Source organism: Papaver somniferum, chromosome 4 (genome assembly GCF_003573695.1).
Source record: "Papaver somniferum cultivar HN1 chromosome 4, ASM357369v1, whole genome shotgun sequence".
Lineage (NCBI taxonomy): Eukaryota > Viridiplantae > Streptophyta > Magnoliopsida > Ranunculales > Papaveraceae > Papaver > Papaver somniferum.
The window spans coordinates 46,357,805-46,382,976 of record NC_039361.1 but is presented as its reverse complement, the minus strand read 5'-3'; the positions used below and the strand labels follow the sequence as shown (position 1 = coordinate 46,382,976).

Here is a 25,172-nt window from a genome sequence, read left to right as displayed (position 1 = left end):
TTCTAGAAGCAAAGAAGAGTCGACTTATTAAATTGTTTTCGTAAATAATCAAGAATTGGTTTCTGCTAAGAAGCTATCGCGGTCAAGGACTAGTTCGTCCAACTGCAACAGTTTTCCGGACCTCCGGGTTGCCTAACACCCCAATGTGTATCGCGTGAATGGCCCATAAAAAGCCACTCATGGTAAAATGAACTGTGTCTTAACCTAGAAGAGACAGTTTATACTTTCTAATAAGTGGTAACCCACTACAGCTCCAGTGCAACAGTGGCAGATTGACTAGCTTCATTAGCGGCAACATTTTCAGCAAGAATGTGACCTCAAGTTCAAATCCAATTTCCTGATCTGCAAAATGATGAAACAAAACTTAATGATCTCCTTAAAACAGTAGGAGCAAGACCAATTATTCGAATAATCATTTCCATAAAAGAACGTCTTTCTCCAATGAATATTCCAGAACAATGTAATTGATTTTTCCTCTAATAGCACGAAGTTTGATGGACTATCGAAAGTGAAAAGAATGTTTAGCTCTATAAAAGTTAGAGGTACCTCTAAATAGATACTGATATGCAAAAATAGTACAGAACAAAGAAAAGTTACTATGTCGAAATTACACGAAATCCAAACCCTAACATCTTAATCTAATAAACAGAAAAGTGACATCATGTACCACCACGAACAGTTTAGTAGAACAAGGTCGAAACCCTGGAAGAGGCTTTTGGTAATGAACGTAGCTTCTCATCGAATTTCATAACTCTGTCCATAAGATTATCTGACCCATCCCAGATCCAATAAAGAACCACTTTCTCCAATCTGACAGCATATTTCAAGAAAACTTCAATAAACCGAAGTTCATCAACAGATCCATTAACATCCACCAGCTCAACAACTTTGAGGTGCAATGGTTCATATTGTGATGTCAACCCTGGCTTCCAATACTCTTCAATATTTTCCGAGGAAAAGTTTATCTAGATAAATAACCAGAAAACTGATAAGTAAAGCAAATCACTTAACAGAGTACAACATTGCAAACCGAAGAAAAAAACAAACAAAAAACATAATATGGATACAAAACTTGCTCCATGGAAGCGCAAGTTTCTGTCTGAGGCTGGTAGAGTAACACTAGTAAGAAGCGCCCTAGTCCCTAGCATGTTTACCAGTTCACTACATGTCATTAATCCCTACTCCTGTTGTTGTAGACAAAAGTATGATGAAAATTATGTAAACTTTTTTATGGAGCACAAAACACAATAATAGAATGAAAATGTGTTGGTTGTGTTGAGCTACAATCTGCAGGCTAAAATCAAAAGGTGAATTGAGGATTAGGGACTTGAAACTAACAAACAAGGCTCCACTCTCAGAGTTGATTTGGAGGTATTGTAAAGAGAAAACTGCAGTTTCAAGAAAAGTAGTTCACAGAAAATTAACACAAGAGAACCCAACATCTCCCCTGCTGACACAAACCAGATTCACAGAAGGGGTTATTGAAAGGCATCAATTCAAAATTCAGTATTAACATCCCATAGCAGCAAAGAAACTCAATTCTAGACTGACTCATGGAGAGGTGTAGGCAATCTTAAAGGGACATTTCAAGTTCGCAGTAAGACATATGGTACTAGCAGATGCAGTGGCCCCAACTTTGAACTGGCAGCTAACATGGAGAAGATCTCTAACTAAAGATGCAGAACAACAGGTAGATTACATGCTTTCTCAGATTGATCCTCCGCGAAACCTAACGGTAGAAGTGGATGAGCTTAACTTCCTTAAGTCAAACTCCTCATTTAGTTCATCAATGTGCTATGAAAGCCATCTCCTTTAAAGCCCTTACGCTGTTACTCATGGGTCAGGTTCCTGTACAACCGAAGGTAAATTTCATGCAATGAGCAGCGTTTATGAACTCTACCCCGCCAATAGAAATACTCCGGATAGAGAGGTGAACATAGTGGATCCATTATGTCGATTGTGTAGGGGGATGTAGAAACTACACATCTTCTTGTTTTCGCTGCCAATATGGCAACATTTCGTAAGTCATTCAAGATTTAAGTGCAGCAACAGAAACTTAATCATCAACTATCCGGCAGAAAGAAAACATTTGGGAGCCACTCCTTAATGACATTACATGGCGGGTCTGGAAAGAAAGAAATCATAGTGTCTCTCTTAGAAGAGGAAAGTCAGACACAGTTGTTTATAGAGATGAAAAAACTTTTAATCTTTTGGGCCACCACAGAACAGTTGATAGATTGAACTGCTCGCAATCAGATTTAATAAAGATGGGAACACTAGAGGACCTCTAATATTCATTCACTTTTGAATAGCATGAAGTTTTGTTGCATAATCAAATCATGCAATTTTACTTTCTTTTATTAATCTATCCTTTTTCCTCCAAAAAAAAAATATGTAATACGGAACACGTGATATTTACCTCATCACAGTATGGAACTGTTGGTTGATCGGCAAGGCAGTCCTGGATGATAAACATAATTTATCTTCAAAGTAGGAATGTGCAGCTCAAATGTTCCAACAGAAAACAAACGGTATAACGAGATTATAGAATAGAACTAATAACAAAAGATTTGACCACGAGTTATTACCTTATCTATACGTACTGATAAAGATTCTATTTTAGGAGAAATCCTCAGCAAATATAATATTGCCTGAGCACAGTCCTTTGAAAGATAAGTACGCAGCTGCATACGCCGTAGATTAGGCAGTTGAGGGGGCTTAGTCTTTAATAAGTCAGGTGATCTTGAGATAATCTTGGCAATGCATAAACAAAAGTAAACAATAACGAATTCAGGTATATAGCATTATTCTTAAAATTCTGTTTAGAAATAACGAAAAGTATGGTAGTAGCAATGCATCGTCATGTATAATAATTTGCAAGTAATACACTGAATTGGAAGGATTGTTCGATCAACATAACGAAATAATTCTCTTACTCAGATAAACGTAAACAGATACCTGTATAAAACGTGAAGATAATGTTAGATCTTTCACGCTACGAAATTTTTCTAGCATTAGCATCATAGCCTTAGCAAACATATCCTTCGCTTCGCCAGGAAGCTCTGAATATGTGTATGGACTATTCCTTTTTTCTTGTACAACCATCTCAACATCAGCTTTTACCAGAGATTTAAGGAATAAACCAAAGAGCTGTGACGGGTGACATTTGATATCAAAGGATTCCAGATTTGGAGCAAATAACAGGAAAGAGTTGGCCACTTCGCTAACAGTTGCATTGAAGGATGAGTAAACCATTGTAAAGTGCTTAAGTGAATGAGAAACAATTTGCAAGTCACCCATAATACAATTTCTTATGGTTACTGACTCGAGAGCAGGACAGCTTGTGAAGAAGTCATTCATCAAATCTTCATACAAATGAAGAGCTTCAAACTTCAAAGATTTCAGTTTAGGTAAATGTATTGACTCAGGCAGGCAAAGTGTAGAGCGATACATGCTACCCAAGTATAAATGCAAATCCGTCAACGACTCGCAATTAAAAAGGCACTCAGGAAACTCAAACGACTGAGATTTATTAACTCCAATAACAAACACCAACTTTTTAACTTTCCGTTTAACAGCATAAAGTACCCATGTATTAAGAGCATCAGCTATATCAATGTCGGTATTAAGGGGATCAATCCATAGAACAGTTAGAGCACGTATATCAGTATCTTCGCGAAGCATCAGTGCTGCAGCAACAAAATCCCTAAAAAATCCATTACTTACTATCGGGTCGTACCTGAAAGTAAGAACTGGGAGAGATTTCCAAATATGTCTCCATCTATTTGACAAAATACTCATTTGTACTGTGATTCTCATGTCATCAACAAATGATAAGATATGATGAATCAATGCATTAGGTAACAAGCTAAATTTGTCTTCTTCTGATTTTGGAGATGCTGATTCTGGTGAATCTATTGTTTCTTCTTCCATTTCTTCCTCCATATTTGTGAATTAAAACTAAAATTTTGGGGGTTTTCTTGGTAAAACCTAACAAAATGTTCAGTAAGAAATTTAAAAGACAGTGAGTGGATGATAGAGGAACCTGATGTCTGCAACTCCAGCGGGTTTTGTAATGGTTTTCTTGGTAGCAGATTTAGGTGTTTAGGTTGGGGGGAAATCTACGACCGAAGGAGGAAGAAGGTCATTTTTAGGGTTTGGAATATTTTTTTTAAAGGAGAAAATGTCATTTTTTTAGGGTTTGGAATTGAAACTAAACTATGGAAACCCCGGGATTTTTGTATCCCACTCATCTTTCCTTTTTGGTTTTGATCAGAAATCTGCATCTTACATCGTATTTACAGTTACACCACACGAACGGGTTTTTATTGTGGTTCGTTGCCGATGTCATTTTAGTACCGTGGTAAAGTTATTGGGCCATGGCACTAGTGACTTGACTTCGGTACCAAATTTATTGTAGTAGGATGATGACTAAGTTCAGTGACTTTGAATTCAAAACTCGTCAACACTGAAATTATCAAGAAAAATATCATAATTCGGCACTATGACGTGTGAAATATGTACTTGTCAGTTGCCACGACGGTCCTATATAATTAAAGACGAATTTTCCAAGATCGTTGTTATTAGGAGGAAAACGGGCCATAAAACTAGTTGACACAATGGAAAAGAAGTTAAAAGGCCACAAAATTGGATTGTCCAGGCATTTGACAAAATTGGATGGGATTTTCTCATTATTGGTTTTAGGAAATTTGGTTTCCACGAAGATTGGTGTGTGATAATCTATGAATGCACTTCAAAAGTTGTCACTGGTGTCTACTTAATGGTTTTCCTATTGGGAAATTTTATCCTACAAGAAGTTTTAGATAAGAAAACCCAGGGCCGGAGCGAAGGGTTAGCTAATCCTGGCTCTAGCATCTCGTTAAATTAGTAAAACCATCAACTTACTTTTATGTATATCTTATAATTTCTATTTAGTCTACCTAATAATTTGGATTTAGTCCACCATAGCCCACATCTTTAGGTAAACATTTTTTTAGCCCCCCACAATTTTAATTCCTGGTTCTACCACTTAGGAGATCCCTTGTATCCCAATCTATTTATTATTTGTACGGATAATTGTCTAAGACTTCTGATTCATGCTGAAAATGATGAAATTTTTCAGGGTATTAAAGTGACTAAATACAGTTCATCAGTAAGTTATTTTTCTTCGCGAATGACTGTCTTATCATCATAAAAGTCACTCTTAAAGGTGCTCAGCAGTTAAATAGTGTCATTCAATTCTTAAGCAAATACTCATGACAGTTTATTGACTTTGAGAAATCTGGCGTGGCCTTTAGTTAAAAGATGGAAAGTAACATTAAAATGAAAATTGCAGGGATATTTAATATCAAAGAACTAGCTCTTTAAGAGAAATATTTAGGTGTCATCGCTTATTCAAATAAATAATTTGTGCACATTCGCAGGAAAAGGATTAGATAGCTAATTTGAAGAATATACACTTGACAACCAGGTATAAAGTCTCGACTCAATATGTCCTATGTACTTTGGCCTCTCACCATTTAGCAGTCTTTCATATGCCTAAGCATCTCACCGATATACTTGATGTTACTCAGAGGAAATTTTGGTGGGGTAAAACAGAGGGTTAATTATATCTTACTAGGTGGCATACTATCACTTATCCCAAAGCCCCGGAGGGTTTGAATATCAAGAGAACTGCTGGACTTAATAAAGCTTTATTAACTAAGATGGCATGGAGATTACTTGACGAGCCTGATGCTCTCTGAGACATAATATTAGAACACGAGTATTTTCCTTGTCACTCGTATTAGCAACCAAGGCTCTTGGGTTTGGAAGGAAGTTTATACGGAATGGATATCATTAGAGGGAATTATTGTTTGGAGGTCGTATATGGGACAATCATTTCTATTTAGGATGATAAATGTATACCAAGTAGGAATGCCATTATTATTTTGCATCTATGAAAGTTGTAGACCAGTTTATAATCCGTGGAACTAACATGTGGAATACAGATTTACTGCATAATTTGTTTCATGATAATATTGAAAGTGAAATTTACCATTACTAGTGAAAAGGATAGGGTACCAAGTACACCACCAAATCTTTTGTTCGGCTACCTGTATGTACAAACCTAATACAATCACAAGTAAGTCAAAGGAAAGAACCTTGAAGAAGATTGTATATATAGTTTTTATTTTTCTCTTCCACAATCGATATGTATAGGCCAACAAGGAGGTAGTCAAAAGAGATTTTAAATGGTTTCCAGAGAGTTTCCATATCTACTATTAATCCATAGAGATTTTTGTAGAGTCCTAATGTCTATTGTTATTGGTTAGATACTTTTTTTAAGTCATTTAAACTTTCTAAAACTCCACGTTATTGGATTAAGATTCCATAAGAGTCACTCCAACACCCCCGCTATTCGAAGGTGAATTTAAAGTCATTGATTTCTTTTTCTTTTCAGAGATTTAGGGAGACTTCTTTAGGAAAATAGGCATGATAGAAATCTCTCACGAAGAGTTGATATTTTGGGAGACTTGGAAATTAATTGGGAAGTATTATTTTTTTTTAGTGTCTGACCAAGGTTTTTTTGTTTTTGTTTTTATGCGCAGGTATCCAGCCGACCTGATACATTGGACATCTCATCTCCTTTCTTATTATCAATGGTGAGATAATACAGAAAATAAAATATGGGATGAGTGGAATAAAGAGAATGAAGTCTTAGGCATATGATAGCAGTGAGATTTATTTTGACAATGAACATATATTTTACTAGGTATGAGATTTATTTTGACAATGAACATATATTTTACTAGGTATCCATGATACTTTTATTAACATTATAAAGTGCATAATAAAAAAATTGGTATATGTTTGAATTGTTAGTTAGATACTTCCTCCGTCCCAAATTAGATGAGCTACTTGGTTTTTAACTATACATTTTTTTTGCCTCTATAAACACAAAGACTCTTTATAAATCTCATTTTTTGTCTTTATAAGTCACAAACCTCTCTAAAATACACTCAGAAAATCACTACAAATCTCTAGATTTTCAAAAAATCTTTGGGATTCACTCAAATAAAAAATCCATGAAAATCAAGAGATATCTCATAACATTAAAATTTTGGTTGAGTACACGCTTACACTGAGCCACAAGGAATTTATATTGAACACCAAGGATGATAAAGACAACATAGTGTTATATATAGCTGCATAACTCAAGAAATTTAAGGTAAATGTCTAATCTTTGAACTGTTTTTGTTTTTTTTCGGGGAATAAAAATGAATTTTAGAAGAAATAAAGAAACGTACGAGGGAGAGATTGAATGTTATAAAGGTAGTAGCTACTTTGACCGTAGGGATTGCTTGGAAAGCATCCAATAACCCGTTCGGGGTGTGTGTCAAAAAGTAACCAAAATCAATTCCTCTCTTGAGCTTATTCGATTTTTGTATTACATCAGTTATATGTTTGGGCATCATATAACGGGAGATTTGAAATCATATATGGATATACACCCTAATCATAGTGTAAAGAATGACAAGAAATCATTCATTTAACGTATATAGGGTGGCGTTACATGGAAAAAGAGGGTTTCGAAGAAATAGTTTTCAATTTAAAAAAAGGAGAAGAGAGGACTTGATAAGAATAAAACCGGAAGTCTATTTCCCTACATAAATTTATATATGAAATTTCCCATATATGGTGACACTCATCCGGTAAATCATACCATCTACATGATAACCAATATTCATGAGGAATATTTTACTAACTTGTCATTTTACTTAATATTCATGAAGAAGATTTTACTTGTCATTTTCGGCTTTACGAGCGAGTGTTTTCGTTCTCATCTTTGACTTTACGTTTTATTAACTTGCATATCGATAAAAAAAATCAAGATATAAATGATAATCAATTATCTTCCATAAATTTTACGATACATATTTAGCAAGAATAGGTAATTTTTTGAGGTTCTATTGACCAATAGAATAGCCCGAATGTGCACCTTTTTTTTTGCTTAACAAAGAATTATATAATAGCCAAAGAGTTTTACAAATGATTACAAAAGTTTTTCAATAGAACTAAAAGAATAAAGCAACAATATATATACCTTTATTCTAAGCATTTTTAACTCTAATAAAATCTATAATTCGGTTGTTCAGGATTCTCCAATGTACCCAAGAATTCTGGTCTTGTATCAAAAATTCTTCTTTCTCCCCTTGCTAGGCTGGATCCTTTTTTTGCTAGCTTATCTGCAGAGAAGTTTACTTCTATGTAACTGTGGATGAAGCAACATGATGTAAGTCTTGCAAATATTTTATGCCATCTATTCACATCAAACCATGGAATTTTGTTGCTCTGGAAAGCTGAAATTGCAGCAAAAGAGTCTGTTATAAAACATACTCCCTGAAATCCCTTGCTAACTTCCCATTCTTCTGCATTCAAAATAGGTAATACTTCTGTAAAAAAAATTGTTGAAACACCCAATCCAACTGCAACAACTATTAAAAATTCTTCGGAACTTGTTCTACCAATGAAACCATAACTTGATATTCCTGGATTACCTTTTGAGGCCTCATCACAACACATTAATATCTGATTTGGTGGAGGGAGTTGAAAGAAATTATTTTTAACTCTTACCCCTTTCACTTTCCTGCATTTCATCCCAAGAGATCTTAAAACTTGCAGATCATAAGTATTGTTCCACATTGGTGATTTCATTCTGACTTCACACTCCTCTGTAAAATGCATTATCTTAGTCTTGATTACTCCTATTGAACAGGATTCTTCTTCATATATGCATTTATTCCTTTTAAACCATAATTCCCTCATTGTGATAAAAGAAGCTACTTTCCAGATTTCCTTAATATCTGGGCTTTTATGTTTTGCCAGTTTCAGCATTTCTTCAAATGATCTGCAATTGATGAAGTTAAACATATCTCCTAACCATCTCCATATTATTTCACTAAAATTGCAATACCATAGTATATGATCTTTATTTTCTCCCTTTTTTTTTGTTGCAAAAGCAGCATCTTGAAGCCATTTGAACATTTCTTTTTTTAATGTTTTCATCAGTGACACAAATGTTTCTAGCTAACTTCCAGACATTGCTTGAGATATTAGGATGAACAAAAGGATGCCATACATGTGTTGTCCATTGCAATTTTTGGAATTTCTCTCTTATAGCTTCTACTGCAGATGCCACTGTAAAGTCTCCTGAGATTGTATATGTCCAAATTCTTCTATCCTCTCCTCCATTGATAAATGGCAGTTCATTAAGATCAATCATCTCCATTATCTCACTTGGAATTATCCATTCTCCTTCTAATAAGAGATCTGCAACTTTCATCTCTGAGAATTTCATTAAGAAATGTATTATTAGAGAATTTCTCTTTCAGGGGTTTATCATGTATCTATTTATCATTCCAAACTGATATATTGTTTCCTTTTCCTACAAGCCATCTTGTACCTTCTTGTACATCTTCCATCACCCATTTTGTACCATATGGATGATTTCTTGTAATGAGTAATCCATCACCCTTTTTATTCTGGAACTTAGCTTGAAAAAACTTAGCCCATTCCCATGTTCCATTTTGAATCTTCCAAAATAGCTTCATTAATAAAGCTTTATTAATTACTTCCAACCTTCTTATTCCCAGACCACCTTCACTTAATGGTGAACAAACTTTATTCCATTTTAAAGTTATATGTTTTCTTTGAGATGGATCACCAGTCCATAAAAAGTTCCTCATAATCCTCTCACATCCTTCACTACTCTTTTTGGCCATCTATATACTGACATATTGTATATTGGTAAGCTACTTAGGACAAATTTTACTACAATTAATCTTTCCTGAAAAGAGAGAAATTTACCTTTCCATCTTGCAAGTCTTTCCTGCATCATCTCAATACAGTTCCATACGTGAAATGACTTAACACCACCTGGAAATAACAGTACTCCCAGATATTTATCTGGAAAGTCATCCAAAGGAATGCAACATTCTTATGAGATCTGGATTTTTTTATTATCACTTGTGTCACCAACGAAGCATTTACTTTTTACAAACTGATCATTTTTCCTGAAGCATCTTGATACTCCTTAAGTATTTCCATTAGCTTTTTAACATTCCTCATCTCTCCATTACAAAATAAGAATACATCATCACAAATAGGATATGAGAAGGTTTGATTCTATTTCTATTGACCATTGCTTTCTGATCTCCATCTTGTATCTTCTTTGTAATATTTCTACTTAGAACATCTTCAGCAAGAACAAAAAGAACAGGAGACAGTGGATCACCCTGTCTCAATCCCCTTTCTACTTGAAATTAACCCTCTGGTCCACCATTTACTAATACAGAAATTCTTGCTGATTTAAGAAGTATTTGAAGCCAATAAATTCCTTTATCAGAGAAACCAAATTTTCTCATGACTTGAAACAGAAGATTCCAGTTGAGAGAGTCATAAGCTTGAGTAATATCAATCTTTAAGCCAAAGTTACCTCCTTTTTCTTTTAGTATCAAGCTTATTTACCATTTATGATGCTAATGCTATTTGTTCTTGAATTGTTCTATCCTTTATGAAAGCTCCTTGTTGTGGTGAAACTATCTTATGAATTATACTTCCCAACCTTGTAGCCCATATTTTTGTAAAGATTTTGAAGCTGAAGTTCATTAAACCAATTGGTCTAAATTGTTTTTGCTTTCTTTGTGTTACTAAATTTTGGAATGAGCTTTAAGAAGTTTGCATTAAGACCTGTAGGTATAAAACCTCTCTTCCTGCAGTATTGTATTGCATTAGTGAGATCAGAGCCCACAAATTCCCAAGCATATCTGCAGAACCATCCTGCAAAACCATCAGGCCCTGGTGCACTTTCTGGATTGAGTTCAAAGACAACTTTTTTAATCTCTTTATCTGTAGGAATAGCTTCAATCATTTTATTATCTTCTACCTGTACCACTTTAGGAATGTTTTCCAAGAAATGTTGATCTATTTCCATCTTTTGAAATTTAAATTTGTCTTCAAAGTATCCAACAAGATTTCCAGCTATATCTTTTGGATTAGTAATTATATTTCCATCACCATCTTCTAGCTCCACAATCATATTTTGAGTTTGTCTTATTTTAAAATTAACATGGAAAAATTTAAAGTTTGAAGCTTCATATTTTAACCACATTACTGTGGATTTTTGCTGAGTAATTTCCTTTTGATGCTGAGTTAGAACTTCTAACTTCACTCTTGCTGTAATAAGCTTATTCAAAAGAAAATTGTTTTCTGGGATTCTGATCAGAAACAAGAGAAGTAGCTAAAACATCTTCCTCTGCTAATTTCAAATTTTTGTTAACATCACCAAAGATAGACCAATTTCATTCCTTGATATCAATTTTTAATCTCTTCATTTTACTCATGAAAATATAAACTGGATTACCTTTTAGTGTCTTGCTCCAACTTTATATGCCCAACTTGGGTACATATCTAGCCATTTATCATTGTATTGCACCAAAAAAAATTTAAACCAGAGTAAGGAGCTTGTATCAATCCACTGCTATGTAAACAGTTATTGAATTCTATCATAGATATTCTCAATAGTCTTAAACCTCCCTTCTTCTCTTCTTCCTTAAGGACTGCATTAAAGTCACCGATTGCTAGCCATGATTTATTCAAAGAACTTAAATCAACAATCTCACTCCATAGTTCTCTTCTATGTACTGTAAAGAAGTTGCATGAATCCATGTGATTAAAGCACCCCCCCCCCCCCCCCCACTTCAACAGTTATTGATTGATCTATACTTGAAATAAGAGTTCGAGGTTTTATAGAAGCACTCCATAAGATCCAAATATTGCCTTTTCTTGATTCATATGAACTGTGAATTGCTTCATAATGCATAACTGCTAATCTCAATTTTTTTACAAAACTCAGAAGAATACTTTACTTTTGGCTCTGCTAGAATAACTAAAGAAGGATTAAAATTATGAACTAAACTTCTAAGTTTGTCTTTGTCCCTTGTGCTCCTTAGGCCTCTGACATTCCAGAGGATAATCTTCATTTATTAGATGATGTTTGAGAAGAATTGCTCCCTCCCAGCTTTCCAATTTGACCCTCATTAATCACTAAACCAGAAGCTTGATTTCTTGTCTTAATAATACTTATATTTTTAACTACCTTTTGTTTAACTTTTGGAACTTCTTCATGAACAACTTCTTTTTCCACTAGAGGTATTTCATGGATCACTTCATTAATTGAGGGAGCACTAGAAGCTGACTTTAGAATTTTTTCAACATTTAATACTGGAAATTCAACTTGAGAATTGAAAATTTCATCATTCATATCCTACAGAACTTGGAATTTACCTAAATTGATAATATTTGAAGTAACTTCAGTTGGATGAGCAGGAGGAATTACTGCATCCACTTCCTCATCACTATCAAGTAAGTTTTCATCAATATTTTCCACCATTTTGTTCATGGAAGGGGAGCTGAAGCATATATCAAAACCTGTTTGTACTGGAATTTGTTTTCTCTTTGGTGTAATTTTTCTCCAAACTTGTTTAGCTGCATTAGTTACTGGAACCACTTCAGGGTGATCTTGATCTTTTTTTTTTTAGTTCTACATTCTGCAACATAATGACCTATTACTTGACAATGATTACAAAACTTTGGTAGTTTAATTTGAACTACTTGCTCAAACCCACCATATTTAGATTCTACCCAAATTTTACTTGGGATAGCTTTGGTTAAATCCATCTCCACCAAAACACTTGCATAATATCTTTCTTCTTTTTCAAAGTTGTTTCATCCACTTTTATTCGTCTCCCTAGAGCTTTACCATATGCATAATAATCTTCTCCTCCTAGTATTTAATGCTGAGACCTGGAAAATTCAACCAAACAAATGCTGAAGATGTTTTCTGTGCTGCTGGATTAAAATTTGGTTCCCAATTCTTAAGAGTAAGATTTTCTTCTTCCACAACCCAATAACCAGATCAAATATGATAATGAAAAATCATTTTCCCAGTGGAATAAGTTGAACATAACCTTTCAATTTCCATAATCTCCTGAGTGTCGCTTCTGCAATCTTAAATTTTAATTTCACAAGATCCAATCTGCCTATCAAACTAAATTTCCATTCCTCTATGCTATCATCAATTATATCATCAGGAATAAACAGAGAGGGTGAATCTCCATGTGTACCACACTCAGGAAGATCCGAAATAACTTTGAAGTTGTTTTTCTATTAATCCAGAACAAGATCCAGTTTCTGGTTAGATATGAGTTTCCGCCATATTATTGACCGAATGTGCACCCCGGTTTTTGAGGGTTCACAAATTTACACTCCAAAATCAACAAGTATTAAGTGGTTCCGTAGATTTGGATGTTTGTGTAGAGAATGAATCTTAATGTGGGTTCGAATCTCTAATACATGTGAATTTAATTAATACTCCCTCCGTCCTAGTTGAGCCATTTGTAGTTTGCACAATTATTAAGGTAAGGAAAGAAGGGAGTATGTTTAAGTACTTTTTATAAGTATGCCCTTATGGATAATAATTTGTAAAACTTCGAAACGATTTATCTCTTAAACTATATCACGGTTTTTCGTAAACTTTATACCATTGAAAAGCATTTTAAAACATCTACGCAACGAATATAAACATGACTATCAAATTATACATATTTCTTATAGTAACAATAATCAATTAAAAGGGTAGTTTTAGAAATATCCCTTGATTAGTGAAATGGCTCATCTATTTGTGGGACAATATTTAAAACCAAATAGCTCAACTAATTAAGGACGGAGGGTGTAAGAATCAAATTGGTCTTTTGGCACAGCAAAGACAAACTGACTAGTCCCTAAAGAGCCAGGCCCTGCGCCGTCTCACACTTTGCACTTCCTGTCAATCTCCAACCGTTACCAATTTCCTCATTCAGAGGGACATTAACTTGTTTCGGTATCCCAACTCTCCATATTCTCCAGCCATGCAGGATGCCGTCCTTTTTGAAACTTGTTAAACCAAACTCAAAAAATGGAACCAATTTTATTCTGTTATCTAAGTCTTAGAAAGCAACAAAAGCAAAAGAACTAAAAATTCCTACAATGTCAAGGCAAAACAACGTCAAAACCAAAGGAAGAATGTAAAAGACAACATTTACAAAAAAAACGCCACCTCATTCTCACCGTCCTCATATTTTCACCTGCTACCTTTTTCTATCCTATATTAACTCAAATTCGTATTGTAACATGAAGGAAGAAAAAAGGTTCATTTCAACCTTACTCCTCGAAGGAGGCTGATAAAATATCACCGTTAAAAATTCATAGTCATTACTGTTGCTGGAATGGCTACAGGATTACCTAGGTCAGACACAGCCAGAAGCCTGGAAAATTTACTAGGCATGGATAAGTCAGTTGTTCATGCAACAGAAAGTCATAAGGGATTTCATGGTCAAGGTCTAGAGTTCAAGAAATTGAGCTATAGTGTCATTAAGAAACAAAAGAAAGATAATGGATGGATCAAGAAACAAGCCTATCTTCTTCATGATATCACTGGTCAGGCAATGAGAGGTGAAATCATGGCTATCATGGGTCCTAGTGGCGCTGGTAAATCCACATTTCTTGATGCTTTAGCTGGAAGAATTGCTCGCGGGAGTCTCCAAGGATCTGTTAGCGTCGATGGTAGACCGGTTAGTAACTACCTCTTAGAACAGATGGCTGAGTTTTTTTGTATCAGCTGTTTAATTAACAACCTAACATATTGAGGTCGGGAGAGAAAATCATCTAATAGTCTCTTTGAATAATGGTGTTTCATGCAGGTGAGCACAAGCTACATGAAGAAGGTATCATCCTACGTGATGCAAGATGATCAGCTTTTTCCCATGTTAACAGTCTTTGAAACCTTCATGTTTGCTGCGGAAGTAAGGCTCTCTCCATCAATATCAAAGGCTGAAAAGAAGATCAGAGTCTACGAACTTATAGAACAACTTGGTTTGCAGGTCAGTGACACGTCTATTCTTTTTCATTCTAATACTACTGAACTAGTCGTCTCCAATTATAGCTGAGATGGTAATATGCAGAGCACGACGCATACATTTATTGGTGACGAAGGCAGGAGAGGAGTTTCAGGTGGGGAGCGAAGGAGGGTTTCTATTGGAGTTGACATAATTCACAAACCCTCACTGTTGTTCCTTGATGAACCCACATCAGGTCTTGACTCTACCAGTGCTTACAGCGTAGTCGAAAAGGTGAAAGATATTGCTCGAGGTGGAAGTATTGTGCTTATGACCATCCATCAACCCTCATTCAGAATTCAGATGCTTCTAGACCGGATTACTGTTCTCGCAAGGTAATCACAAATGCTCAGCAATTTAAAGTTACAACCAGTACTAGGTTTTCTTGAAATGGAACTATGAATATATAGCTATAAGAACATGATTATGCATTTTATTTATGCACTTACAGGGGTAGGCTGGTGTATATGGGAAGCCCAACTGCTCTCCCTGCTCACCTCTCTGGATTTGGAAGGCCAGTTCCTGACGGTGAGAACAGCATGGAGTATCTCCTGGATGTGATTAAAGAGTACGATGAATCCACAATTGGGCTAGATCCACTCATTTTCTACCAAAGTGAAGGAATAAAACCTGATCAAGTCTCAGCGACTCCAATTCGTAGAGTCAAAACACCATCCCATACTCCTCACAGAAACACAATTCCTCTCCGCAGTCAAGCATTCTCCAGAGGAAATCAGACACCTAGTCGGCCTTCCGTCCAGTTAGAATACTTCGACGACGATGAAGAAGAAGATTTTGACAACTCTCTTGAGCGTAAGACTAAAACACCTATGCATGGTAATAGTGGAGTTTATAACCCAAGTGGAATTTATAATCCAAGGCTAGCTTCTCAGTTTTATAGAGATTTCCCTGTCTGGGTGTATCATGGTGTCAAAGGTACTCCTCGACATCTACCATCTTGGACTCCAGCAAGAACCCCCAGTCGCACTCCTGGGAAAACTCCACTCACAAGACCAATCTTTTCAGCTGAAATGCCAACATCTCATCACGGAATCCCGTCTCACATCAGCACTCCTTCAGTTGTAAACCCATCCCCAGACGCCTTCTTTGCACCTTCTTATGAAGAGTTTCAGTTGGATGGATTTGATGAGCCAGTAGTAGATCATGGCCCTGAATACGACAATCCTTGGCTCCGTGAAGTTGCAGTGCTTTCATGGAGAACTGCACTGAACGTCATACGTACCCCAGAACTCTTTCTTTCCCGTGAAATCGTTTTGACAGTTATGGCTCTTGTTCTGTCTACTCTGTTCAAGAAACTCAGTGAACCTGACTTCAAAACCATAAACAAACTTCTTAATTTCTATATCTTCAGTGTCTGCCTTGTGTTTTTCTCCTCCAACGATGCTGTTCCTACCTTCATCCAAGAAAGGTTTATATTCATCAGAGAGACTTCTCACAACGCCTATCGAGCATCATCCTATGTTATATCATCCCTCATCGTTTACCTTCCTTTCTTCGCTGTTCAGGGATTCACATTTGCCATAATCACAAGGAAAATTTCTTGTTTGGTCCTAGGCCCATATAGTTATTTATAGTAGGGTCCAACCGGAAATTTTTTTTATCCGGAGGTCCAAAATTAAGTAAAACATGAAAATGTTCATAATGCCCATTACTACCAAACGTGTGTGTCTACACTGCTTACAAATTTGAGTACATATCTGGTACACTGCTTAAAAATTCGAGTACATATTTGCTACACTGCTTACAAATTTGAGTACATATCTGTCTGGGTACATATCTGTCGTACTGCTTACAAATCCGATTATATATCTGAGTGCTGACAAATTCGAGTACATATTTGCTGCACTGCTTCCAGGTAGAGTACAAATCTGTAAGAATCAATGATAAATAAATTAGAAAACGTATTACATCACATACATTGTAGGATCATACAATGTAGCAACCCAACCTTCTATGTTCCTCCAAATCCATTTGCAGCACACCTTCTTTGAAACACACGTCACAACCAATTTGTAACTTCATCAAGACCACCACCAATTTCACAAGCTTGCAAATCTGAACCAACAACAACTCATGTTCCTATCATTCAAAATCTGTCATTTCTTGCAATAAGTTCTGAATTGCAGCTCCAGATCATCTCCATATCCAATTCCAGTACTGAATCAAACGTAACAAAGAGGATCTATTTCAGTATTTCATATACGTACTGAATCAAACATAACAAGAGGCACTTCCTATCAGTATGCGATATATGTACTGAAGATTCATGAACTACAAATCAACAGTATGACCACAACAGGTGACAGATCTATGAAAAATAAGATAATCGAAAGACATATTACAGTATTTCACATAAGTACTGAAGGGTAAGACTAAAAAAGGAGCAAAAACACAGCAAATAGCACTTCCTATCAGTATTATACATACATACTCATGGATCGAACCAAAAAAATTGGAAAAACTTCAAATAAAACAAAATTAGAAGAGTTTTGTATCAGTACGCCATATATGTATTGTCAATTCATACACGAAAAACAACTGTAACAAACCTAAAAAATGTTATAATGTTGAACCAATGATAAATCACAAATAACCGCTACAGTTTTAGTTACCTGTAACCCTGGGAAAACAGCATTGTTAATCGCAGATTCCATATCAACCCAAGAACAGGATCTTTCTTGAAGAAAATCATGCCACCTCTGGGACCTCGTAATGACTGCAAATTGAAACAGAAGACATAGTAAACAACAAGACCCTTGAATCTAAACCAATAAAAACAAATGCTGCTTGTGTTGGTGTCAGTAGTTGCAGTCTTGCAGACTTCATGAATGTGACTAGGTGTACCTTGTGAGTGGTGGTTGTTACAACATCACAGTATTCAAATGGGTCGGCAAGTACAGATGCAGTAACGAGACCACTTATGTGAGCCATATCCATCATGAGAAAATCCCCAACAGAATCTGCAATATTCAAGAAACATAGCAGGAAAGGGAATTAGGTGTGCGTAATGGGTTAACTAGTCTGATTCTATGATCACTAAGAATAACAACTGTTGACAATCAAAATATATGTGTATACCTTTCTCATTCGAGGATAATCGAAATCACGAGGATAAGCACTAGCACCAACAATGATGAGTTTTGGTCGAAAGAGGGTGGCAGTTTTCTCAAGCATATCATAATCAATAAGGCCTGCAAGTGAATTTGGTAATGAATGCAAATTATCAACGAATTATAAATGAACAACAATAGACCACATAGTCATTACACAATATAAGAATGCAGAGCAGCACCTGTTGATTCATCAAGACGGTAGGGCATCGATTCAAAATAAATCGAAGTCCCAGATACCCGTCTTTTAGGAGTCATAAATCCATGTGACAAGTGACCTCCATGAGGAAGATCCATACCCTGTGCCAGTTACATGAACAAATCCCTTTGTTGAAAAAGTGTCTCTAGCTCATCAATGTACTCATTGCCACCATAATACCTACATTGCAGAATGAAATGATCAAATGCATTTCAATACAAATACAGGGAAAAAATACAACATTAAGCACCATCTTTACCTTTTACCAGAAAGCCCTTCTGAATACTTGTTTGTGAGACAAAAACCCACAGCTTCCATCACTGCGCGAGATGTAAAATTCTCTGAAGCAATGAGCTCCAAGCTGTTAAACTGACGATTCTTCTCACTATCAATTATTGAACGTACTTCAGGGTCTGCCTAACTTGAGAAGGTAATCTATCCGCAGTAGTAGTACCCAACTTGGGAAAAAATGTTGAAGAACCTTTAGTAAAAAGATTGGGTTGTTGTACATCAGCACCCATTATTGCAGCTCCACTGTATGCCTGCATCTACTTCACTTCTCCTTAAACATAACAAGGAGCACTTCCTATCAGTATGCGATATATGTACTGAAGATTCATGAACTACAAATCAACAGTATGACAACAACAAGTGACAGATCTATGAAAAATAAGAGAATCGAAAGACATATTACAGTATTTCACATAAGTACTGAAGGGTAAGACTAAAAAAGGAGCAAAAACACAGCAAAGTCAGCAATCACAGGCACTTTGACAGCAAAATGATGATGATTATAGTAAATGTATGCATAGCAGTAGGTATTTGGATTGGAATACTCTGCATCATACATGTTTTGAACCTGCAAATGTCACAAAGATGCAACAGTATTTCACATACGTACTGATGGGTCAAACTAAAAAAAGTGAGAGATCTATGCAAGAAACAGATTCTAAGAGCAGTTTCTATGAGTATGCCATATATGTACTGCAGATTCATGAACTACAAAATCAACTGCATGACAAAGAATAATTAAGAATCTAGGAGAAACAACAGAATCGAAGCACGTAATACGGTATTTCACATACGTACTGATGGGTCAAACTAAAAAAAGTGAAAGATCTATGCAAGAAACAGAATCCAAGAGCATAAACAATGAGTATGTCATATATGTACTGCTGGATAATACGATCTGAAAGTGAAAACAAACCTGATTTTGAAAAGAAAACAGAAATATAATCAAATCGAACTAAAATAAGCTAAAAACTTAACAGTCTAACCAAATAACTGAATAGATACGAACAAGATTCATAAAAAAACAAACAGAACACAACCGATCTCCATGATCTATGCAAGAAACAGATTCTAAGAGCAGTTTCTATGAGTATGCCATATATGTACTGCAGATTCATGAACTACAAAATCAACTGCATGACAAAAAATAATTAAGAATCTAGGAGAAACAGCAGAATCGAACCACGTAATACGGTATTTCACATACGTACTGATGGGTCAAACTAAAAAAAGTGAAAGATCTATGCAAGAAACAGAATCCAAGAGCATAAACAATGAGTATGTCATATATGTACTGCTGGATAATACGATCTGAAAGTGCAAACAAACCTGATTTTGAAAAGAAAACAGAAATATAATCAAATCGAACTAAAATAAGCTAAAAACTTAACAATCTAACCAAATAACTGAATAAATACGAACAAGATTCATAAAAAACAAACAGAACACAACCGATCTCCATGATCCAAAATTCAAATCTTATAATGATTCAAAAACGGTAGCAGAAACAATGAGTATGTCATATATGTACTGCTGGATAATACGATCTGAAAGTGAAAACAAAACTGATTTTGAAAAGAAAACAGAAAGATAATCAAATCGAAAGCTAAAATAAACTAAAAACTTAACAATCTAACCAAATAACTGAATAAAAACGAACAAGAATCATAAAAAAAAAACAGAACACAACCTATCTCCATTAAACTGTAGCAGAAAGAAGAAAACGAAAAGATTAAGCAACATACCTGTTAAAAATCGCAGAAGAAATCTTCAGAAACCCTAGTCCCAAATCCAGAAGAAGAAAAAGAGCAGAATTTTCCCAAGAATAATCGGCTGAAATTTTTTTTAGAAACTTTGAAATAGACTGCTTTAATATATGTAGGATTGGAAGGGTAGTTTAGGTATTTAGAAATTTCGTACAATTTGTCCCGCACGTGTACAGGACCTGGGCTTAAAAAATTTGGTCCATTTTCATGTTTTCTCTTAATTATGGACCACTGATTAGTGGGCTTTAATGGATGGACCTGCCACTAACTAAGAACACTATAATGGTACCTATTGGTAATTCCTACTAATCACAAAGCTGATACTTCATCTGAAAAGCAATCTTTTCAACTTCGGGATGATCCTCTTTGCTTCCTTGATAACCACAAATGCCTATGTTATGCTCGTCAGTGCTCTAGTTCCAAATAATATCACAGGTTATGCTGTTGTGATTGCCACCACTGCGCTGTTTTTTCTTACTTGTGGTTTTTTCTTGAAGAGAACACAAATACCACTTGTTTGGCGTTGGCTCCATTACATCTCAGCAATCAAATACCCCTTCGAAGCAATGTTAACTAATGAGTTTAAAGGCACTAAATGCTACAATGGAAACTACGGAGATCTTTCACCTGGACCTCTTGGAAATGTGACATTCAGCGAATTGCACAAGACTGTAGATCCATCCGATTCCTGCTTGCTCTTTGGAGAAGACGTTCTTTCCTCCATGGATATTCAGATGGAATCAATCTGGTATGACATTGCTATTCTGCTTGCCTGGGGAGTCCTCTATCGACTTCTCTTCTATGTGGTTCTAAGATTTTATTCCAAGAATGAAAGAAAATGAAGCTTCTTATCAAGCATCTGCACGTATTGTAAGCTCAAGAACTAGAGCTACTTCATGTAACGGTACTACCCACAAGAGAGTTGGATACATTTGAAGACAGTATTGTTGTTATACTGTTATGGGCCTTATGGCCACACATCGAATTGACAAAGGTTGCCACCATCAACTGCCATCAAAAATGAGAATTGGATTTATAGAAGCTGTTAGGAATGCATTCATCCTTAACAAATGATAGTTGATAAAAAGAAAACACCACTTAAACGCAACAAGAACGAATTACCTTGAGCATTCTTATGAAACAAATGGCTTTTTTTAAAGGAATACCAAATTAGTAGAACCACAAGGGAGATATCCCCTACCCAAAAATCATGAAACTCAAGAAATGATGAATGGAGCAACTCCACGAAAATTCCAATTGGGACCATATTTGTCACTATAAATTGGGCTTAAGCTTTCTCCAGACCCTGCTCACCTCTATATCTATCACTGAAAATTTATTAAAACACTATGGACATGCAGACAGAAACCGGAGCAACGTAAAATGCAATTACTAGAGATATAATCTCACATGAAAAATCATTTCTTCAAATAAGAGACCCTTTTAGCCAAGTACCCACAAGACAAGCATGTACTACTAAACACTCAGGTCACCTTCTCGTGATTACTTATCAATCGGTTTTCTTTCATGACAAGACAATAAGCAAAGCAGAAGGATCAAGAACATATGTAAGTGATGCATCACTAAATGTAACTAAGAAATAAGTGATGCATAACTCAACAGCTGTTATAGCAAATACAAAATCATTACCAGGCAACCAACAGCAAAACCATATGAAGAAGTAAGAAAAACGATGCGAAATTAAGTGACAAGGCATCAAATGAAACACAATTTTTCAACACTTCTGTACAGTTTGCATAGAATTGCAATATGGTAGGAAATCTATAGTGGCTGACAATACTCGAGGTTCCAGCCTATACAATGGACTTTAAAAGGTTTAGTTTCAGACAATCAAGAGTTAACCTGCTACTCAACAGAGAAAACAACAACTGATATTTTAACCAATGGAACTCATCAGCCAGTATCTCAGAACTAGCCCCCATGTTGGGCAATCTTTGTCTCAAGCCCAGCCTTGTCAGCTCCTACCACCCTGTCAATCTCTTTTCCATTTTTAATGAAGAAAAAGGTAGGAACACTACTAATACTCCAATGTGCAGCCACATCCCTAGCCTCATCTATATCAACTTTCACAAAAACAATTTTCGGGTGTTTCTCAGCCAAGCTCTGGTAAAGCGGAGACATAAAACGGCAGGGACCACACCATGCTGCAGTGAAGTACAGGATAACCAGACGGGATAAACTTGATGCGGCAGTGAATTTGGTATCCGATTCAGTTTTGGAGTGAACACTTAGAACATGTCCTGTTAAATACAAACATGCAAAGGCAGTGAAACTCTAGCAACAACTCAGAAATTTTCATATCCAGCATGGCGCTTAAAGACATTAAACTGGCATCCACGTCAGATATGGAAATAATTGAGATGCTTAAAGGAAAGCCAAGTAGATCATCTGTAACAGATTCCAGTAAAGAAATAGCAACTCCAGAAGTAAGGGTATAAACTAGGAAATGACTCATTTATTTATGAATGGGACCTTGCTTCTTGAAGATCAGTTCTGAGACCAGTCTTTGAAGCCAAATAAAAACCCAACTTCATTTTCTTAAGTATATGTGCCATGTGCAACCTAAATCTTTAGTTTAATGGGGTTTGTTAATTGTGATTTGGAGACTTGAGGGTCCTTTAGAGCGCTGTGGAAGCTCTATTCACCTAAGATTTATTATTAATATGATGATGTTAAAGACCATTGAAATGCCATAAAAACGATTAGACTCGTGATAAATTATCTGTCAAAATCCAGAGAAGTCAAAGCATTGCTAGTGTTCTCTATGTCTTTTGATTCATTTTCTTTCATGAAATCTTTAAGTACCATATCAGAGTATTAGGTAATGTATCTCAGTCAAGTCGTCGACTAATATCTATGTTGATAAATGTTTAAGAAATCAGGAATAGAGTTAACAAAGTCAGAGCATACCTTCATTGAGAGCAGATACTGCATCCTGGTCCTACGTGAAATTGAAAAAAGTATTATAGACATAACAAAATTGAAGGGTCTATTCTATTCATGAAGCGAAAACTAGCTTGAATCTCAAGAGCAAGGAGCTTCTTAATCAGGAATAAAGATGGTTCCTAACAACAAAGAAACTCACAGATGTCTTTTTTTGTGGAGGACGTGGCCTTTCAGCTTTCCTTAGCTCCCTCTCTTTCCTTAGTCGTTCATATTTTCTTCGATGATCCTCAATTTTGCGAGCATTAGGTGTAACCTTCAGAGAACAATATCTTGTGAGGCTTATGTAGCATCTTCCCCTCCCTAATAAAAATATATAGATAAATCAGAATTACCTTTTTGAGCATCAACCCAATCTCCTCGTCAAAATCCAACGATGAAGCTACATGCAGATCCTTGGCAGCATCTTCCCATTGCCCCAACATAGCTCTTGCCATTCCACGATATTTGTTCCCTTTTGCAGAATTAGGATTTATCTGTTCCCATCAGCCAAACAAAATCCAAGTACTGTTAAGCAAAATCCAACTAACTAGACAAATACAAAATGATGGCACAAACAAACCTCCAATGCAGCATCTGCATCTCGAATTGCTGCCTTTGGTTTGTTCATTTTCACAAAGACGCTAGCTGAAACACTCACAAAGATTAACTTCACATTACAAATCACCCATATCTTACAATAAATAATAAAAACCACAAAAGTTACATAATTCAATTACCTCTAGACGCATATAAGATGGCAGAGCATGGATTCAACAATATAGCTTCAGTTAAGTATTCGACTGCTTCATCCAACTTACCTGTAAACCAATATATCAGTTCCTAAACAAAATTAATTTTCAAGAACCCCTCACTTAGAAATCTATTCACAACAAAATTACCCAATACCTTCTGATATGGCATCCATTGCTTTCGATTTCGAAATTTGAGCAGCTTCCAAGTTTTCTTCTGTAACCTCGACAGAAGTATCTCCCATCTACATCCAAAACTTCTAATTACATAACCAACAAAAATTGAACACGAAAACCTAAAACCCTAATTTCCTAAAACCCACCTTTTGTGGAGGATCATCATTATCAGGGTTTACTGCTACTCCAGTCTCATCAAACTCAATATCCGACTCTACGATATCATCCTCCATTGTCACATCTTCTGTTTTCACTGGAATCCGAGCTCCCAAACTGAATAAATAAACACAGTATTCTTAAAAGTTAATTTCCTAGTAAAAGATAATAAATAAAATTAGTACTTACTCCGATATTTTGATTACCTTTGTAGATAAGTTGTAAAAAATGCTAGATTAGGATCATTAAGAATGGAAGGATTTATTTTGCATTGATCTACAAATTTCTTCAAATCTTCAATCTTTTCAGGTTCCATTTTTCTCTCTTCAGACCTACTTACAACTTACGCTGTCTTTTGCCACTTCTCTCTCTAACTCGATATAACTCATATTTGACACGTATCAAATGATAGTTTGGTGTTTTAATTCATGGACCATTGACTTACGAAGAAACTGGTTTGCCTCATAGTCAACTCGGAAGTGCTACATGTCCCCAACTGTGGTGCCTATGCAGTGGTTTCGATCTAAACTCTTCGTCTAGAAATGGTGGGCTCGCAATGAGTCAAGCTGAATACGAATAACACCCTTGTGACACATATTGGAGGATGATATTATCTTTTGGAAATGGGAAGCACTTTCGTGAGTCAACTGGTCATGCTACGTTACATGCTGACAAGTTTTGAAGAAACCAGCATGAATGCGTTGCTTGCTACTTCTTGTGGGACTTTCCTTTTTCTTTCTTTTTTTTTAGATTAATTATATTATTTGATAAAGAGTATTATT

The 25,172-nt window shown here is 35.7% G+C and overlaps 3 protein-coding genes and 1 long non-coding RNA gene across 6 annotated transcripts; 1 reads left to right on the top strand and 3 right to left on the bottom strand.

Annotated features, from left to right (window-relative positions):
- Positions 1-495: 495 nt before the first annotated feature.
- On the bottom strand, positions 496-4,278 carry LOC113275364 (F-box/LRR-repeat protein 13-like). 2 transcript variants are annotated; one of them, XM_026524847.1, is made up of 4 exons: positions 2,959-4,278; positions 2,589-2,753; positions 2,420-2,461; positions 496-965 (listed from the first exon to the last, which is right to left on the bottom strand). In XM_026524847.1, exons 1-4 carry the CDS (start codon positions 3,943-3,945, stop codon positions 681-683), a joined length of 1,479 nt encoding a protein of 492 aa, XP_026380632.1. In that variant the 5' UTR covers positions 3,946-4,278; the 3' UTR covers positions 496-680. The 2 variants fall into 2 exon arrangements, with proteins under 2 accessions (XP_026380632.1, XP_026380633.1); XM_026524848.1 differs by lacking the exon at positions 496-965 and adding an exon at positions 1,009-2,125.
- A 10,028-nt stretch (positions 4,279-14,306) lies between these two features.
- On the top strand, positions 14,307-21,204 carry LOC113272449 (ABC transporter G family member 17-like). The gene is made up of 5 exons (XM_026522280.1): positions 14,307-14,651; positions 14,781-14,960; positions 15,042-15,310; positions 15,427-16,543; positions 20,680-21,204. Exons 1-5 carry the CDS (start codon positions 14,307-14,309, stop codon positions 21,202-21,204), a joined length of 2,436 nt encoding a protein of 811 aa, XP_026378065.1.
- On the bottom strand, positions 17,939-18,351 carry LOC113273828. Its single transcript, XR_003322628.1, has 3 exons — positions 18,289-18,351; positions 18,075-18,187; positions 17,939-17,956 (listed from the first exon to the last, which is right to left on the bottom strand). It is a non-coding gene; the product is annotated as an uncharacterized LOC113273828 (long non-coding RNA).
- An 833-nt stretch (positions 21,205-22,037) lies between the features above and the next one.
- Positions 22,038-24,790, bottom strand: LOC113275362 (TPR repeat-containing thioredoxin TDX-like). 2 transcript variants are annotated; one of them, XM_026524846.1, is made up of 9 exons: positions 24,597-24,790; positions 24,381-24,507; positions 24,215-24,302; positions 24,046-24,126; positions 23,889-23,953; positions 23,662-23,802; positions 23,469-23,582; positions 23,294-23,318; positions 22,038-22,623 (listed from the first exon to the last, which is right to left on the bottom strand). In XM_026524846.1, exons 1-9 carry the CDS (start codon positions 24,704-24,706, stop codon positions 22,295-22,297), a joined length of 1,080 nt encoding a protein of 359 aa, XP_026380631.1. In that variant the 5' UTR covers positions 24,707-24,790; the 3' UTR covers positions 22,038-22,294. The 2 variants fall into 2 exon arrangements, with proteins under 2 accessions (XP_026380631.1, XP_026380630.1); XM_026524845.1 differs by having other exon boundaries at positions 23,294-23,324; positions 24,597-24,787.
- Positions 24,791-25,172: the final 382 nt, after the last annotated feature.

Coding starts and splice junctions, on each gene's coding strand:
- LOC113275362 (XM_026524845.1), bottom strand. CDS start 24,706: ATGGAACCTGAAAAGATTGAAGATTTGAAGAAATTTGTAGATCAATGC. Junction 24,508..24,596: donor TTTACAACTTATCTACAAAG/GTAATCAAAATA, acceptor TTATTTATTCAG/TTTGGGAGCTCGGATTCCAG. Junction 22,624..23,293: donor AGTATCTGCTCTCAATGAAG/GTATGCTCTGAC, acceptor TGTATTTAACAG/GACATGTTCTAAGTGTTCAC.
- LOC113272449 (XM_026522280.1), top strand. CDS start 14,307: ATGGCTACAGGATTACCTAGGTCAGACACAGCCAGAAGCCTGGAAAAT. Junction 14,652..14,780: donor TTAGCGTCGATGGTAGACCG/GTTAGTAACTAC, acceptor TGTTTCATGCAG/GTGAGCACAAGCTACATGAA. Junction 15,311..15,426: donor CGGATTACTGTTCTCGCAAG/GTAATCACAAAT, acceptor ATGCACTTACAG/GGGTAGGCTGGTGTATATGG.
- LOC113275364 (XM_026524847.1), bottom strand. CDS start 3,945: ATGGAGGAAGAAATGGAAGAAGAAACAATAGATTCACCAGAATCAGCA. Junction 2,462..2,588: donor TATCAGTACGTATAGATAAG/GTAATAACTCGT, acceptor TTTATCATCCAG/GACTGCCTTGCCGATCAACC. Junction 966..2,419: donor CAGTTCCATACTGTGATGAG/GTAAATATCACG, acceptor TTATTTATCTAG/ATAAACTTTTCCTCGGAAAA.